Below are 14,904 nucleotides of genomic sequence, written 5' to 3' on the forward strand. Positions count from 1 at the left end.
ACTATAATTAATTGCGCACATAGTTATTGATATTGCACCAGTTTAAAAATGTGTATTTATTGTTTGTTTATTGATCTCAGCATAGGCTATTTGAATTCCAGACCTTACATCTTCCCTCCATGCAATTCATCTATTCTGAGAATCTTGCACTGATTTCACATTTTATGAAAATTATTCATGTAAAGCCTGAAAGCCTTGGAGGGTTTATTAAAGTCTCTCATGAATTTAAAATAAGGAATTAAATATCAGTTTTCATATGTGAGTTTTAATTAGTATCATTTTTGTTAGCGCTAGCATTTTTGTGCAATTTATTACCCAAAGTTTGGTATACTTTATTTCTTTTAGTGATCTTTTATTACAGGTTTGTCACTTTGCATTTGAAACCTCTTCTATATTGCTTTTTTGCATATAAGAATCATTAAAATCTGTGGTATTGCCTCTTTAAATGGTGCGAGGTCTCTGTCCAACAGAAAAGAGGTTGGAGGGAAAAGGTGGGAGTCGAGCCAGCCCGTGTGTGCAGGATCACAGATGGTCGTTTAGCCTCCTGAGGAGAGCCGGTGTCTCTGAGATCGTTTAACTTGGCCTCACGCTGCACGCTTCTCTCCTCTATCACACGGTCCCAGCTTCCCCCCCGTGTTGGCCACGCTGGCTGTCTTGCTGTTTGTGTTTGTGTCATCTTGCTGCTCTCTCGCTGGGCTGTCATCCCGGCCCCAACATCAGGACTGATGGGCGACGTCTGGAAATATTTCAGGATGGATTCTGGGAAGTAAAACCGCAGGTGTAGAAGCACAAAACAATATTTTTTTGCCAGGATGAAAAAAACAAAGCTCATTACACACTGACATCACTTTCCCTTCACACATTGTGTCTTTGTCTACAAATCACTCGACAGGCTTAGTGTCCTTGTCTACAACAGCACAATAAGTTTATTCAATCGAATACTGCGCTTGAATGCATTTTAAAGGCAAACATACATACATATTGCTTCATCATTTTCATTTACTGTTCATCAGTCAGAAGGAGACCTGTCACAGGCAGCCATCGATGTTTTATGACCCTTAAATTTACCCCAAATGCACTTTTTCAAGTTTTTCTACAGTGAATTACAAGAAAACACCTAAAAAAAACCATGCAACATACCAGTGCTTGTTTCTGTGTTTTTATTAAAAACTGGGATTTTTGTATCACAATATAAATATTTACCCTCTAAGGTCTAAGCTATCAAAGATGCAAAACTCAATCCCACAAAACTCTTTAAAAAAAAAAAACAGCAAAATGAGCCTTTTTGATAAAAATATGGATAGGTTTTAATACGTGTGGAATATGTGATTGTCTGGACTTGCAAGAACAATTTAACAATTACTAAAATTACAAAGTGTGATTGCCTAGGGTTGAGTAATGTAGTGAGACAGAGCAGTAACATAATATGGAAATAGCACAAGTGCCTCAAAACTCTACTTGAGAAAAACGCATATATACATATACTGTGTGTCAAGTCATAATAACCTGTATTTAATATATGTACAAATAATTTAAACAGTAGTAAGCAGTGGCCACGGCTGACTGCCATGCACACGGGAGGACAAACATTGTTTTACAGCAGCTGGACGGACCTGTGTTCTGCAGTGACAGCGTTTGGCAGCGTGCAAATGAGTAAACATCCAGCTGGTGCAAACAGAGCGGGCAAGAAAACAGCAGCTGACATGCAGCAAGAGAGCGATAACCTTAAAACTAAGGAAATGAAGAGTTTGAGGCTCCAAACAAGTCCTTCTGGGAATCAAAATGTTCTTGATCCATAATGCCTCCTGAGAAAAATTCTCCCATATGTCAGTTTGTGTAGTTTCCAGCAGCTCTCTGTGTTTCTGGTTTGCTTTTGGTTGTTATTGAAGGACCTTTGTTTTGATGTACTGACAGAGGCAGATGGGGGCTGTGGTGCAGTGGCTTCTCTGACCTCTGTGGTGTGATGATCCTGAGAGCCTTTCAGACACGAGGAGCTTCACATAAGCCGCACTGTAGGTCATGAGGAGCTGGTAGGCTTTAGCCTGCAAGGATAAAAACAAGGACATAAGCAGATATTGGATGTGTGTGAGAGAAAATGCGAGGTGGGATTGAAACTATCAAAATGCAATCTTAAATGTGCTTTGAAATGATTAGTTAAGCCTTTTCTGCAGGCTACACTTTGAAACAAGGGGCTTATTAAGGTCTCAGTCATATAAACGTAGCCATAAAAACGATCAGATGCTCATTAACTGAAAATACTAGTGCAATGTCTAGTGCAACAGTAATCAGCAGACAGGCGCTGCTGCTCAAATGCACTCGACTGACTGATCATCAGCGAGTCTGAGCACCTGTGGTGGGTAAGTGGGTCAAAGAATGTAAGGCACAAACACTAATATTTCCTAAACCTTTACATGAAAAAACAACAACTTTAAAAACAAATCTAAATAAACATTTTTGCCCTCCTCTTCTTTTGGGTGGCACATTTTTCAGTGACTATTTGATATAAGAAGGAGGTGCTCACCCCACATCCAACTGGCTAGCTGCACGTGTGCTGGAGATGGCTGTACAAGCTACTGAATCATGGCACATACTCAGTTTTTCACTCACTGCTTTTGGCTTAATTTCCGCTGAATAAATAATGACATGGTGTAATACAGTATATTGTGTATTGTTCAGCTGAGGCTCTACCTATTTTTAGAATCTGGCAAGAACCAAGAAAGAACCAGAGAGGGGGGAAAAACACAGTTTGGGTAATGAGCCACTACTGAGCTGTTTTACCCATTCATTTCTTAGAATTTAAGCCCAAGTAGTCGTGCTGACAGATTTCTTTTTATTCACAAAAGCAGCATGTCTTTGTCAAAGAGAAAAACTGACACGTCCTGTTGAAACCGCACTCAGGGATTACATGTGTAGTTAAACTTCTTTGCACTGGTACGGCCCATTTAAGATCAAAGTGAGCTGAATGTGACCCACGATATAAAACAAGCTTGTGAGGTTTGGTAACAGAAGCCATTTTGCTCCTCCAATGAAAAGCAGAACGCTTCAGCTCTGATTTTAGTGCCCCGTGAAGCTGCACACATCTGTGATCAGCCAGATGTGATAGATCTGTTGCTGATATGACTAACGTGGGTCTACTATCGCCCAGACCATCATGTCTCTCACCTGAGAAGGTAAAGCTGCATCGGGGACGAGGCTGTAGTTTTTGGAGGCTGTGGCGTCCTTCTGCTGGTTGGATGATCGGCCGCTGGCTGCGCTGCCATTCTCCAGCAGAGGCGTCTGCTCATCGGAGTCCTGCTCCTCCGCATCTGATTCTCCGGCCGACACTTTGGTCACCAGGACGAAGTGAGACATCTTGCTCTTCAGTTTTTTCTGATGGGAGTTAGACATCGATTTTATCATTTTAAAGACCAAATGTCTGCGTTTGTTTCCTGCGGCAACCTGGAGTTATATTTCTATCGATCTGGAAGGAGGGCAAACAGCGGAGCTCCAGAAAAATCGATGCGGCAGCAGCAGCAGAACAAACCGGGCGACAGATGTACTTGACTCTCTCACCTGAGTGTCAGTCGTCGCAAAGCTGAGCTCCTCTAAAGTTTCAGTCAGCGCCCTCAAACAGGGGGACATGTCCCAATACACGAAGTACAGCTACAGAGAGACACAGAGAGGGGACAGCAGACACGAGCTTCAGTGGACCACTGATGTCTATTAATCACCACATTATTTCATTTTAATAGATCTGTTTAAAGCATGGAAGATGCCCTGCACCACAACATGCAATATTATTACTCCTGTGAACTTTTCCTAAACCTTTATCGTTATCCTGCACACTTTTCCTCCACATCACAATGTTTTCCGCTGAGGTCAATTAAAGGTTTTACTTCCTCTCATTGGCCGTTTCCCTTCTGTCTGACTGTTTGCTGTCATTGGTGCTGAATCGTCAGTCATCTCTGTATTTGTGTATTTATCTTTGGCAGGTTGTAAACAAAGAAGGGGGAAATGAATGAAATGGAAGTTGGTAGCCTGAACTGTATGAAACAGCCCATACTCAGCTTCATATTCTGCCAGTTTGAACTGATGTTATCAAACTAACCTTCATGTTTCCGGTGCAGTTTCGCACCCAGTCAGCCACGCCCACCAGCAGCTTGTGTCTCACCAGCATCTCGTTAACCTGGACCAACCGAATATCTAAATTCACATTGATCTGACACAGAATGGTTTGAGAATCAGTTCAGGGTCAGACTTGTGTCAAAACTGGCTTTACTGGCATGTCGTGACAGCTGACTTACCTCCTTGTTACTGCAGTGAAGGATGAGGATGACGGCAGTGGTGAGGACGATGGAGATCAGGCTGACGGAGAGACAGAGGACCCAGTAGTCGCTAACGGTGATGTAGAGGTGGAGGGTGGAAAACACCGCACACCACAAAACCACATACAGCACCTGGTGGAAGCAGAGGGGAGGAGGCTTTAGGAGTGTCAGCTGTGAAGCTAAACCATTAAATATTCTGGTTCTCAAAACTGTAGGGCGGACCCACTTGTGAAAATACTGAGTGAAACTAAGCGAATAAGAACGTTGATGTTTTTGCATCTTCGCTGAGCACAAACTCTGCTCGAATTTAAGTCTAGCTGGATTTCACTCTGCCTCTGTGTGACTGGTAATGGAACATTAAAAGGGTGATTTTTACTGTTGTTGTTGATGTTTGTTCAGAGTTATTAATAAAGGATTTCTTATGAAAAACCTCAAATTTACCCAGAACCCACAGAGATGTGTTAATGATGCTTGTTTTGATTGGAATTCCAAACTTATTAGTCTGTTTATTAATTACTAGATAAACATAAAAGAATTAGTAACTACAGTTTTTCACTCAATACTTACAGCCAGAGCAAAAACACTGAAATCATGGCAATTACTCTATTCATGACTCTCAAATGAAAGGACTTCCTGTTTTCTCTGCCATATGTCACCTAAACTACACAACTGTTTCACACAACTCTGCGCAGTCCTGTGCTGGTCTTCCAGGACCGGATGACCCAGCAAATCCAAACATGCAATGGCCAGAGAAAAAAGAACCCCCAAGAGCTACATATCAGAGTCTAAATGTTGCAGAAAAAGACTGAACAAGTGTAGTTTGTTTGTAAGGGTAGCCGGGGGACGGCCTCTTCTAAGCATAGCTTAGGCTTGCAAAGTTGGATCTAAACAAGAAGATTTATTTGTATTGGATATTTAATAAAGAACAATGCTTTTTAATACCGAACTAGTGTAAAGTCAATTGAAATAAAGTAAATGTGGTATACTTTTGATGGATATTTTAATAGATTATAAGTCAAAGCACATAGATAATCACAATAAAATCATTTAGTTAAATAATTTAAAAGTTTCAACTAAAAAAATAAATAAATATTGTTGTTTTGTTTTTTTCGGGATTGTTTGAGAGTACACTGTCTATAAAACCTGAAATCTGTGTAACTTTTCCGCATTTCTTTGTATGATGTTGTAGCAGCCTTTAAGGGGAATTCCTCTGAACAATGAGCCTGTGAAAACTTCCTGTCTATCCAGTTAGTCAAGACCTTGGAGGTTTGATGAAAGTGCAGAATTTACTCAAACTGATTGATGGAGATCTTTGTCTGTTTTGCTCTCTTTTCTATTTTCACTCTGACTACCAGAAACAGCCTGCACAAGAAAAACATTTCAAAGAAAGAATGAAAACCGAAAGAAAAATATTGAAAACAAACAAAATAAACACAGGAAGTGATAATGGAGAACAGAAAGATCATCATACCGGCGCCATTATAAAATGAAACTGAGCCGAGTTGAAAACCATGTATCTCCTGACCGAGGGGACGTCCAGAGCTGTTTTCAGTGGAGTCTCCATGTCTTCACGTGGAATCTAAAATCGTGAAACAAACAAATTAATTTGGTAAAGATCTCTAACGTGCTGCTGTTCAGTGTGTGCGCGTGTTAACCTGGAAGCCCTCCCTCTCCAGTTTGGCACGGCACCGAAGCAGATTAAAGCTGGGGTACAGCATCGAGCAGCTCGGCACTGACGCCACACACTGACCTGAGAGAAAGACAAGAGTATGGAAATAAAACCTTTGAATCGATTGATTGATTCATTTCATTTCATCCATATACATAAACCAAAAAACATCACAGACCAACACCTGACAGTGTGCATGCGATGAGAATAAGGAAGACCAAAAAGTAATCGTAAAGATCAACTGATTTCAATAGTGAACCTTTGTTAAATGTAGGTCATTAAAACCTCAGTCCACCTCTGGTGTGTTAGTCATCACAAACAACTTTAAGAAAAGTAGCCACAGGATGAGCTGTGGGGTTAAAATATGCACCACAGATTTAGAGCAGGCTTTTTAATCCGAGACCTTTACAGAACATAAATAAAATCTAACACTGTGTAACTTACAAGGAAATGAGGAAACTGTGCTCAGAGGTGAAAATTGCCTTTATGTGTTTCTGGTAAAGCGTGCAGGCTCGAAGCATTCCTGGCACAACAGTCCCAGCACTGGTATGTGGTTCATTATAAGGCGCAGGAGGAATTTCACACTTCAGGTTTGAATAGGCGAGTGCAGAAGCAGTTCCACGAGAGCATAATCCAGGTTTTTTTTGTCCTCGTTTCAAAGAGCGTCTCTGTTAGCTGTAAGAATGATTGTGCTGGTTTAAAATGTGCCATGTGTGATTCAATCATTTGTCACAGGAAACCAAGAATATATGAAAATAAAACATGTCATCAAGATCAAGTATGTGTGAAAACTATTTTGGGATCATAATGCCTCCCACACACCGCTTCAAAAGTCTCTTTGGGTGTGGAGCCACTCCAGATGGGGCGTGGACAGTGAGGGGAAAAATAAGGAATGACGTTAGGTTGAAGGATGATGATCACTGCTATTGCACTGAAATAATCTGCACGGTTGTGTGTTGTCTGTGTCGCTGTGTACTGTCACATGGGGGCAGTGTCAGTTTGCCTGTGGGCTACTCTGGTTTGTCTGTTTTTGGATCTTTAGCTGCTGAGGAGACCACAGAAGTTGTGCAGTCAAAAGAACTAGTGAAGTGAAACTCAGTGCTAAAAACAATGAAAACTGCCCACTGCAGTCAGATCTGTGCTGCTTTTTAAAATCTCCGATGCAGTTTTCTTCCTTTGCAAGCCCACTTTATAACCAATCAGCACTGCACCTACAAATAATGTTATTGCTATTGGGCTGTTGAATTCGTGGACTGCATGTAAGCATGTGTTGCATACCCAAAATCTTTCACTCTGTATTTAAAAGCCTGCACAAGGGCACTCAGTGTGGTACCATGATTTCTGTTTTAGTGCTAAAAAGCTTAAAAATGTATTAAGACATCCAAACACACGCGTGTGGATCACAGACTGAAACAGGCCAGAGTCAGAAACAACTTGCAAACAATCCATCCAGAGAGTTCTTGAATTATTGGTTAGATTGACGCAAACAGTCTGTAAGTAAGAACGAGATTTTAACTCGCTTTTTCAACTTTTACACAACTGTTGCATTAATATTTTCTCTGAACTGAAACAGGCACTATAATCATAGTGGAAGGTAGTGTAGGTCTGACTAAAGCACTATGTGGGCAAAACTGCCTACACATTACATCTACAGGTGCTTCTGGACCATGGAAACCTGCGCTATGAAGCTCCCAGCACCCGGTCTCTGTGCTGATGTTAATGCTAGCCGAGGCTCGTAGCTCTGCAGTTATTGAGCCAACACAGAGTTGGCTGCTTTTCCACACTGTCCACTTCAGCAGCGACCGAGCTCTGTAACTTTTTATGCCTGAGTTGCCGTGATCTCTAAAAGCTTCCACTTCTTATCACGTCACATATCACAAATAACAGATGATTGTGGAATATCTAAGAAGGAGGAAATTTCAGGAACTGAGTTGTTGCAGGGGTGGCGTCCTATTACAGCACCACGCTCTGATTTAGTTAACCCATTCCTTCTCAAATGCTTTTAAAGGCAGACTGCATGTTTGGTGCTTGGTCGTATACACCTGAAAACACCTGAATTCAAAGCCCAGTACTTTTCTCCATATAGTGTGTGAGATGAATTACCCAATTTGGCTTTTATTAAATATGATTTATCAGCTTGTTCATGTTATTTGCAACCAATTCAACAGATCAGTTGGTAGAAAACACACAGCTTTGATAATAATCCAGTGCTTTGACAGAACTGGAAATCTAGGCTACTAAAATGAATTCCAAAGATTAAGGTCACACAAACACACACAAAAGAATAAAAAATATTAACATATTTAAAGAGACTGGAGGCAGGCAGTTAGGGAGACAGCTAAAGGATGATAAAAGGCATCACATCTAAGCAAGTCTATAGAAATGAATTTTTAGAAGCTATTTAAAAGAAGCCGTTAATTCTGAAGGATGGTCTCCTCAGAAAGGTCACATCACAGCTGAGGGTTGTCTCTAGATTTGAACCTTTTGAACCACTTAAAAAGCCCCACCTGAAGCCTCGAGCAGGCTCATACAAGGTCAGTTATTCTGCTGCCTCGCTCGGAGGCAGACCCAAACAAGCTTTAAAAAAGCGATCAGTAAACTCTTAGATCAGTTCATCCGTTGAGCCGACAGAGAGAAGCCAGGATGGGGGTGATGTGATGCTGTCTGAAGTATCCAGTAAGATGCCAAGCACCTGCCAGACGGCAGGAAGGTGCAATAATCCAGGCTTAAAAAGTACATAGACGACTTTCTGCAGATCTGAGTGTGAAAGTGTAGCTTTAATTCTATAGATGGTTCTAACTAGGAGAACTTTTTTTTAACGTGAGACTCAAACATGAGGCCTGAATTGAAGTGAACACTCATGTTTCTGGCAGCTTTCAAATGCCCAAGAGAAGTTCTCAGTTTGTGGGACTGAACAATAACATTTGTGGTACTTTGTTTCAGAAACTGCTGTGACGTCCAACATTTAACCTCACTGAGGTGGTTTAAAAAAGCAGCTCGGCTTTTAGGTCTCATTAGAAGGTATATCTGCTTGTCCCAGGTGTAGGAATGAAAAGAGAGGTTCGGGAAGCGAATAAATAGAAAATCAAATTGCACCACAGGTAGCACAAGCTGCAGAGGATGAAGGGTTTCCTACACTGTTAAGAATGCTCTCATGACTGTTTTGTATCAGCAAAAAGAAGCAGAAACATCAAAGTAATCCAAATGAATTGATTCAATTATTTCTCTACACCATAGGCCTTAGTAGGCTACACTTTGGCCAGGGTTAGGCACAAAGATTTTGCTATTTATTTATCCTACTTCCTGTTTTATATCTAACAGCTAAACATCCTGATTCATACTGAGACCAGAAGCCTTGTTCCTTCAAACAGACGCAGTAAAAAGGCAATTCATTTCATTAACAAGCTACAAATGTCAACTTGCAAAACAATACTGCCAGTAAATCAGCATAAAAAGCTATATGCCATAAATTCATCTTCCATCAGCAGCTGATCTTTGATGCACAAAAACCGAACTAAGGATGTGATGAATGAAGAGCTGTTTATCAAATACATACAATAAAAAATGCAGTTACCGTTCGACCAGTCAGGTCTGCTGTTGATGCTGTCCCGCGCATGAGGTCTGGAGTACTGAATTTGAACGTCCCCCTCCCTCTCCTCCACTATGTGGCAAACTCCATTGCTGTCCTCCATCATCTCGGGGGTCATTGTGTCCTTAAGAACAAAACAATTAAATTAAAAAAAAAAAATCTAAACTGTTAAGCTTAAAAGTTCCTCTGGCTCATGTGATGGCAGAGTCATGCACGATTTTGCAAGAATCACAAGAAGACAGTCAGAAAGAAAATCATGTGCGTGTAAGAGGTTGTGACTGCCAGTATGAATAGCATTGGGAAACTGTTTGGTAAGCCTGGAGAACACATTTGTGAGGAAGCACGTCATGATAAGAGATAAAGTAAAGAGGAATGCATTCATTTATTCTTTTCCTAGTGTATGAGTCCCAACAAAGGGGAACTTCAAGACGGTACACACAAAACCAAAGGAAGTAAAATATTTAGCTACTATCAGTACTGAACTGCGCAGAGAGCTGAGTCATGGGCATGTCAATATATTAGAGAGAAATGACTGGAAAAGTTAAAATCACTTTTGCATTGATTACATACTAGAAGTAACTTGACAAGCACCTGAAAAAAGTGTAGCTGTACTGTTTTACATAAACAGTAGCGCTGCATAGTTTTATGCATGTTGTATATTAGATGCATGTTTGAACTTTTTTACTCTTACATCACCTTGATGATCAGTTACATCAGTCAAATGTTACAAATGCAGCACACAGTCCTCCAACACAGAGAAAAGCATGTATATTAGTCTCTATATGCCAGCCACTCTGTTAGATACACCTGTTCAACTGTTCATTAACACAAAAGTGTAATAAGCCAATCATATGACAGCACCTTTATGCATTTAGGTACATAAACATGGTCTGAAAAATAAAAAAACAAAATCCAGTGAGCAGTACTTCTGGTGGTGAAAATGCCTTGTTCATGTCAGAGGTCAGAGGAGAATGGCAACAGTAATTCAAATCACCAGTGGGTATAACAGGTAAGAGCATTTGAAAATGTAACACGTCAAACCTTGAAGCAGATGGACTACAGCAGCAGAATACCTGTCCTGTCAGCTAAGAACAGGAAACCGAGGCTACATTGTTCACAGGTTTCCCAGTATTGGATGTAAAAAGACTGGACAATATTTCCTGGTCTGATGAATCTTGATTTCTGCTGCCACATTCAGATAGTAGGATCTAAATTTGGTATAAAAAGCGTGGAGCCATCCAATCTCGCATCAAGGATGCATGGTGGATGTGTCATTTCTTTTTACACACTTTGCCCCTTAGTACTAAGTGAGCACAGTTTAAACACCACAGCCTACCAGACTATTGTTGCTGACCATATCCATCCTTTTAACAGTCACAGTGTATCCATCACTTAATGGTTGGATAATGGACCAGTTCACAGAATCCAGAATGGCAGCGCTGAAGATAAAAAGTGAGCCCAGCTAAGTACTAGTAAGGTGTTAAATGCTGATCTGACAGGAGGCTGAGGCCTTTATAGGGTGACTATGTAGCATATAAGGTAAGGTTCTCATTCCATTTCATGTTCATTTCAGCAGTCCATGGATCCCTACATCTTTGCACCACTTGAATAAACTCTATGAGAGCTTTAGGTGCACATGTATAGCTCATGTTTCCCCTAAACTGCAGTATTCTGTAAGTAAACTAAAAGAAACTAAACCCAAAGTCGATCTGTGACCAGTAATTTAAAAAGCTAAAGCTAAAAGCTAAATATGTTAAAGAAACCACAGCCATAACGATAACAGGGACAAAAAAAAACCTTAAAGAGGCCTTTATCGCTAATAAACACATTTACAGTTAACTGTGAGAAGTCTGCAACCTTGCAGGAAACTTTAACTTCTGCTTTCGGGGATGTGGGCTGTTACTACTGTGCAATACTGATACAATATCTGCTTACGGAGGCAGAACAAATGGGCTGAATTGTTGAGAAATTACATTGTTGTGATTATTTTGGAGTTTTACCAAAATAAAACTCGTTCGTTGCACGCAAACGTGCAAAAATGCCATAGCAGAGAAGCTGTCTCATAAAAGAAGAGGAGACACAGGTTTCTTGTGGACACTACACCTGAACCAGATCCCTCTCCAGCACCAAAACTGACCGTCAAATAAAAGAAAAGTAATGAACTTAAATGTTTTTTAACCAGCTCTCCCTGGCTGTCGTTGGAAACAAAGTTTAGCAGTTAAGTGTGAAATTTAAACTGTCGGTGTCTAACCTATTGAAGTCTAACCTCTTCCTCACTGCTCTCATTCTGACTTTATTTACTTTCATTTTCACTTCCTTGATTGTTAATAAGGTCTAACGTTAGACCTTATTAACAATGCCAGTACTGGCATGGAGACAGTTTATCACTGCCTGCTTACACTGCACCTGCAGATGAGGATGGGGAAGAAAAAGAATGACACATTTCACACATGTGCAGGCAGGCTGTATCTTGCACTCGGTGCATGTTTTTACCACCCAGAGGGCTTTATCAGTAAACACCCAGCTGTTATCTTTACAATGCATCATGTTTTCATGTCCGGTGTTGCAAACTGCACATCCTTTTTGCCTGCTCGTAAACTAAACAGTGTATCCTTAACCTGACGTTAAACTGAAGCCTCGACGATGACAATGGTTGAATATTTTTGCTCCTACGCATTTTTTTTGTGCGCAAAAGTTCCTCTGTAAGTTATTTTGTTTCTCCTGACACCTGTACACGTGAGAGTTCCAAAGCAAGACTAAACATGTCCTACCTGAACTTCAGATGAAACTCCATCAGTTCACCAAAGCTGTCATCTTTGTATTCCCTTTGTCCTTCCTACCATAACTCCTGTTAATCGAGAGAATTACCACATGATGGTCCTACAGACACACACAGAATTGAAGCGTATGCCTCTATCACACGAATGAGTCTCAGCCTCTCTCTCTCTCTGTTTCTCTCTCTCGCTCTGTTTCTCTCTCTCGTGACTGAGCTCAGCCCAAACTCATGACTGCAGGAATGTGGTTTGTGTGGTGTTCAGCTCAACCTGTCAGCATTAGAAAGAGGCTCATGGCCTTCATGCAGGGACCCGTTGAGAAAAACTAGCTTCATTTTGATATATATATATATATATATATATATATATATATATATATATATATATATATATATATATATATATATATATATATCCATAGGTCCCTCATCCTATTCATGTAGCCCCTTCCGCCGGGGTTACAAGATCCGGGCCATCAACACATACGCCCTGCCCGTGATCAGGTACCCTGCTGGGGTAATAAGCTGGCCAAAGGAGGAGATAGAAGCCACTGACATAAAGACAAGAAAGCTCCTGACCATGCATGGAGGGTTTCACCCCAAGTCCAGCACCCTGAGGCTGTACGCTAAGCGGAAGGAAGGGGGCCGGGGACTGGTGAGTGTCAGCACCACAGTCCAGGATGAGACAACGAACATCCAAGAATACATTGGGAAGATGGCCCCAACTGACCGAGTGCTCAGTGAATACCTCAGGCAGCAGAAACCCAAGAAAGAGGAGGGAGACGAGGAACCGTCATGGAAGGACAGGCCCCTGCACGGTATGTACCACCGGCAGATAGAGGAGGTGGCTGATATCCAGAAATCCTACCAGTGGCTGGACAAAGCTGGACTGAAAGACAGCACAGAGGCACTAATCATGGCAGCACAAGAACAAGCTCTGAGTACAAGATCCATAGAGGCTGGGGTCTATCACACCAGGCAAGACCCCAGGTGCAGGCTGTGTAAAGATGCCCCAGAGACAATCCAGCACATAACAGCAGGGTGCAAGATGCTAGCAGGCAAGGCATACATGGAACGCCATAACCAAGTGGCCGGCATAGTGTACAGGAACATCTGTGCCGAGTATAACCTGGAAGTCCCGAGGTCAAAATGGGAGATGCCCCCAAGGGTGGTGGAGAATGACCGAGCTAAGATCCTGTGGGACTTCCAGATACAGACGGACAAAATGGTGGTGGCTAACCAACCGGACATAGTGGTGGTAGACAAACAGAAGAAGACGGCCGTAGTGATCGATGTAGCGGTTCCCAATGACAGCAATATCAGGAAGAAGGAACACGAGAAGCTGGAGAAATACCAAGGGCTCAGAGAAGAGCTCGAGAGGATGTGGAGGGTGAAGGTAACGGTGGTCCCCGTGGTAATCGGAGCACTAGGTGCGGTGACTCCCAAGCTAGGCGAGTGGCTCCAGCAGATCCCGGGAACAACATCGGAGATCTCTGTCCAGAAGAGCGCAGTCCTGGGAACAGCTAAGATACTGCGCAGGACCCTCAAGCTCCCAGGCCTCTGGTAGAGGACCCGAGCTTGAAGGATAAACCGCCCGCAGGGGCGTGCTGGGTGTTTTTTTTTTTATATATATATATATGTATATATATATATATATATATATATATATATATATATATATATATATATATATATATATATATATATATATATATACATATATATATACAGGGTGGGCCATTTATATGGATACACTATAATAAAATGGGAATGGTTGGTGATATTAAAGTCCTGTTTGTGAAACATTAGTATATGTGAGGAGGCAAACTCCTCAAGATGGGTGGTGACCATAGTGGCCATTTTGAAGTCAGCCATCTTGGATACAACTTTTGTTTGGAAGAGGGCCATGTGACACATCAAACTTATTGGTAATGTCACAAGAAAAACAATGGTGTGCTTGGTTTCAACATAACTTTATTCTTTCATGAGTTATTTACACGTTTCTGACCACTTATAAAATGTGTTCAATGTGCTGCCCTCTTCTCCCACTCTTCACACACTGATAGCAACACCGCAGGAGAAATGCCAGCACAGGCATCCAGTATCCGTAGTTGCAAGAAGCTAAAACTTCAGAACGACTGTTACACATTAACTCATAAGGTCCAAGGACCCCACTGTGGGTCAATATGGATTCACACGTGTGAAGATCTAAATATAATATCCCCAGACCAAGGCGTGCTAAATCACACAGAACAGAGAAAGGTCAGATCTTAACACAGTCCCAAAAGACATAAAAATTTGGACAATAAATCAGACATCTACAGCCACAGCACCCTGTGTATTAGTAATTTTTTCACATTTTACCTTTAAATGTGGCACCAGCTCCCTTAAAAGACAAACAGCACCTTCCACATCCACACAGGAGTGTCATGGCATTCATGTTTTTGGCAGTTTTAATAATTAAAAGTGCAATCAGCAGCTGTTCTGCTGCAGAATATGATAGAATATAAAGAGAGATGTATAATGTGCACTGACACTTAAGTGAGTATGCTAGTTTACTGATTTATAT

At 41.4% G+C, this 14,904-nt stretch overlaps 1 protein-coding gene across 3 annotated transcripts; it reads right to left on the reverse strand.

The window, feature by feature from the left end:
* Positions 1–898: 898 nt before the first annotated feature.
* Positions 899–12,572, reverse strand: tmem268 (transmembrane protein 268). Of its 3 annotated transcripts, XM_080295826.1 has the most exons (10): positions 12,334–12,529; positions 9,548–9,686; positions 6,418–6,648; positions 5,960–6,054; positions 5,776–5,883; positions 4,284–4,436; positions 4,088–4,198; positions 3,553–3,642; positions 3,163–3,369; positions 899–2,042 (listed from the first exon to the last, which is right to left on the reverse strand). In XM_080295826.1, the coding sequence occupies exons 4-10, from the start codon at positions 6,020–6,022 to the stop codon at positions 1,881–1,883; spliced, it is 894 nt and encodes a 297-aa protein (XP_080151952.1). In that variant the 5' UTR covers positions 6,023–6,054; positions 6,418–6,648; positions 9,548–9,686; positions 12,334–12,529; the 3' UTR covers positions 899–1,880. The 3 variants fall into 3 exon arrangements, with proteins under 3 accessions (XP_080151952.1, XP_026012837.2, XP_080151951.1); XM_026157052.2 differs by lacking the exon at positions 6,418–6,648 and having other exon boundaries at positions 12,334–12,572; XM_080295825.1 differs by lacking the exon at positions 6,418–6,648 and having other exon boundaries at positions 4,088–4,165; positions 12,334–12,527.
* Positions 12,573–14,904: the final 2,332 nt, after the last annotated feature.

Source organism: Astatotilapia calliptera, chromosome 22 (assembly GCF_964374335.1).
Source record: "Astatotilapia calliptera chromosome 22, fAstCal68.1, whole genome shotgun sequence".
Classification (NCBI taxonomy): domain Eukaryota; kingdom Metazoa; phylum Chordata; class Actinopteri; order Cichliformes; family Cichlidae; genus Astatotilapia; species Astatotilapia calliptera.

What these genes read in the sequence shown, in the direction of transcription:
- tmem268 (XM_026157052.2), bottom strand. Translation starts at nt 9,680, where the DNA reads ATGACCCCCGAGATGATGGAGGACAGCAATGGAGTTTGCCACATAGTG. An exon ending in CAGACCTGACTGGTCGAACG is followed by an intron (nt 6,055 to 9,547) that starts GTAACTGCATTT and finishes TCTTTCTCTCAG; the next exon opens with GTCAGTGTGTGGCGTCAGTG. An exon ending in TTCATTTTATAATGGCGCCG is followed by an intron (nt 4,437 to 5,775) that starts GTATGATGATCT and finishes TGCTTCCACCAG; the next exon opens with GTGCTGTATGTGGTTTTGTG.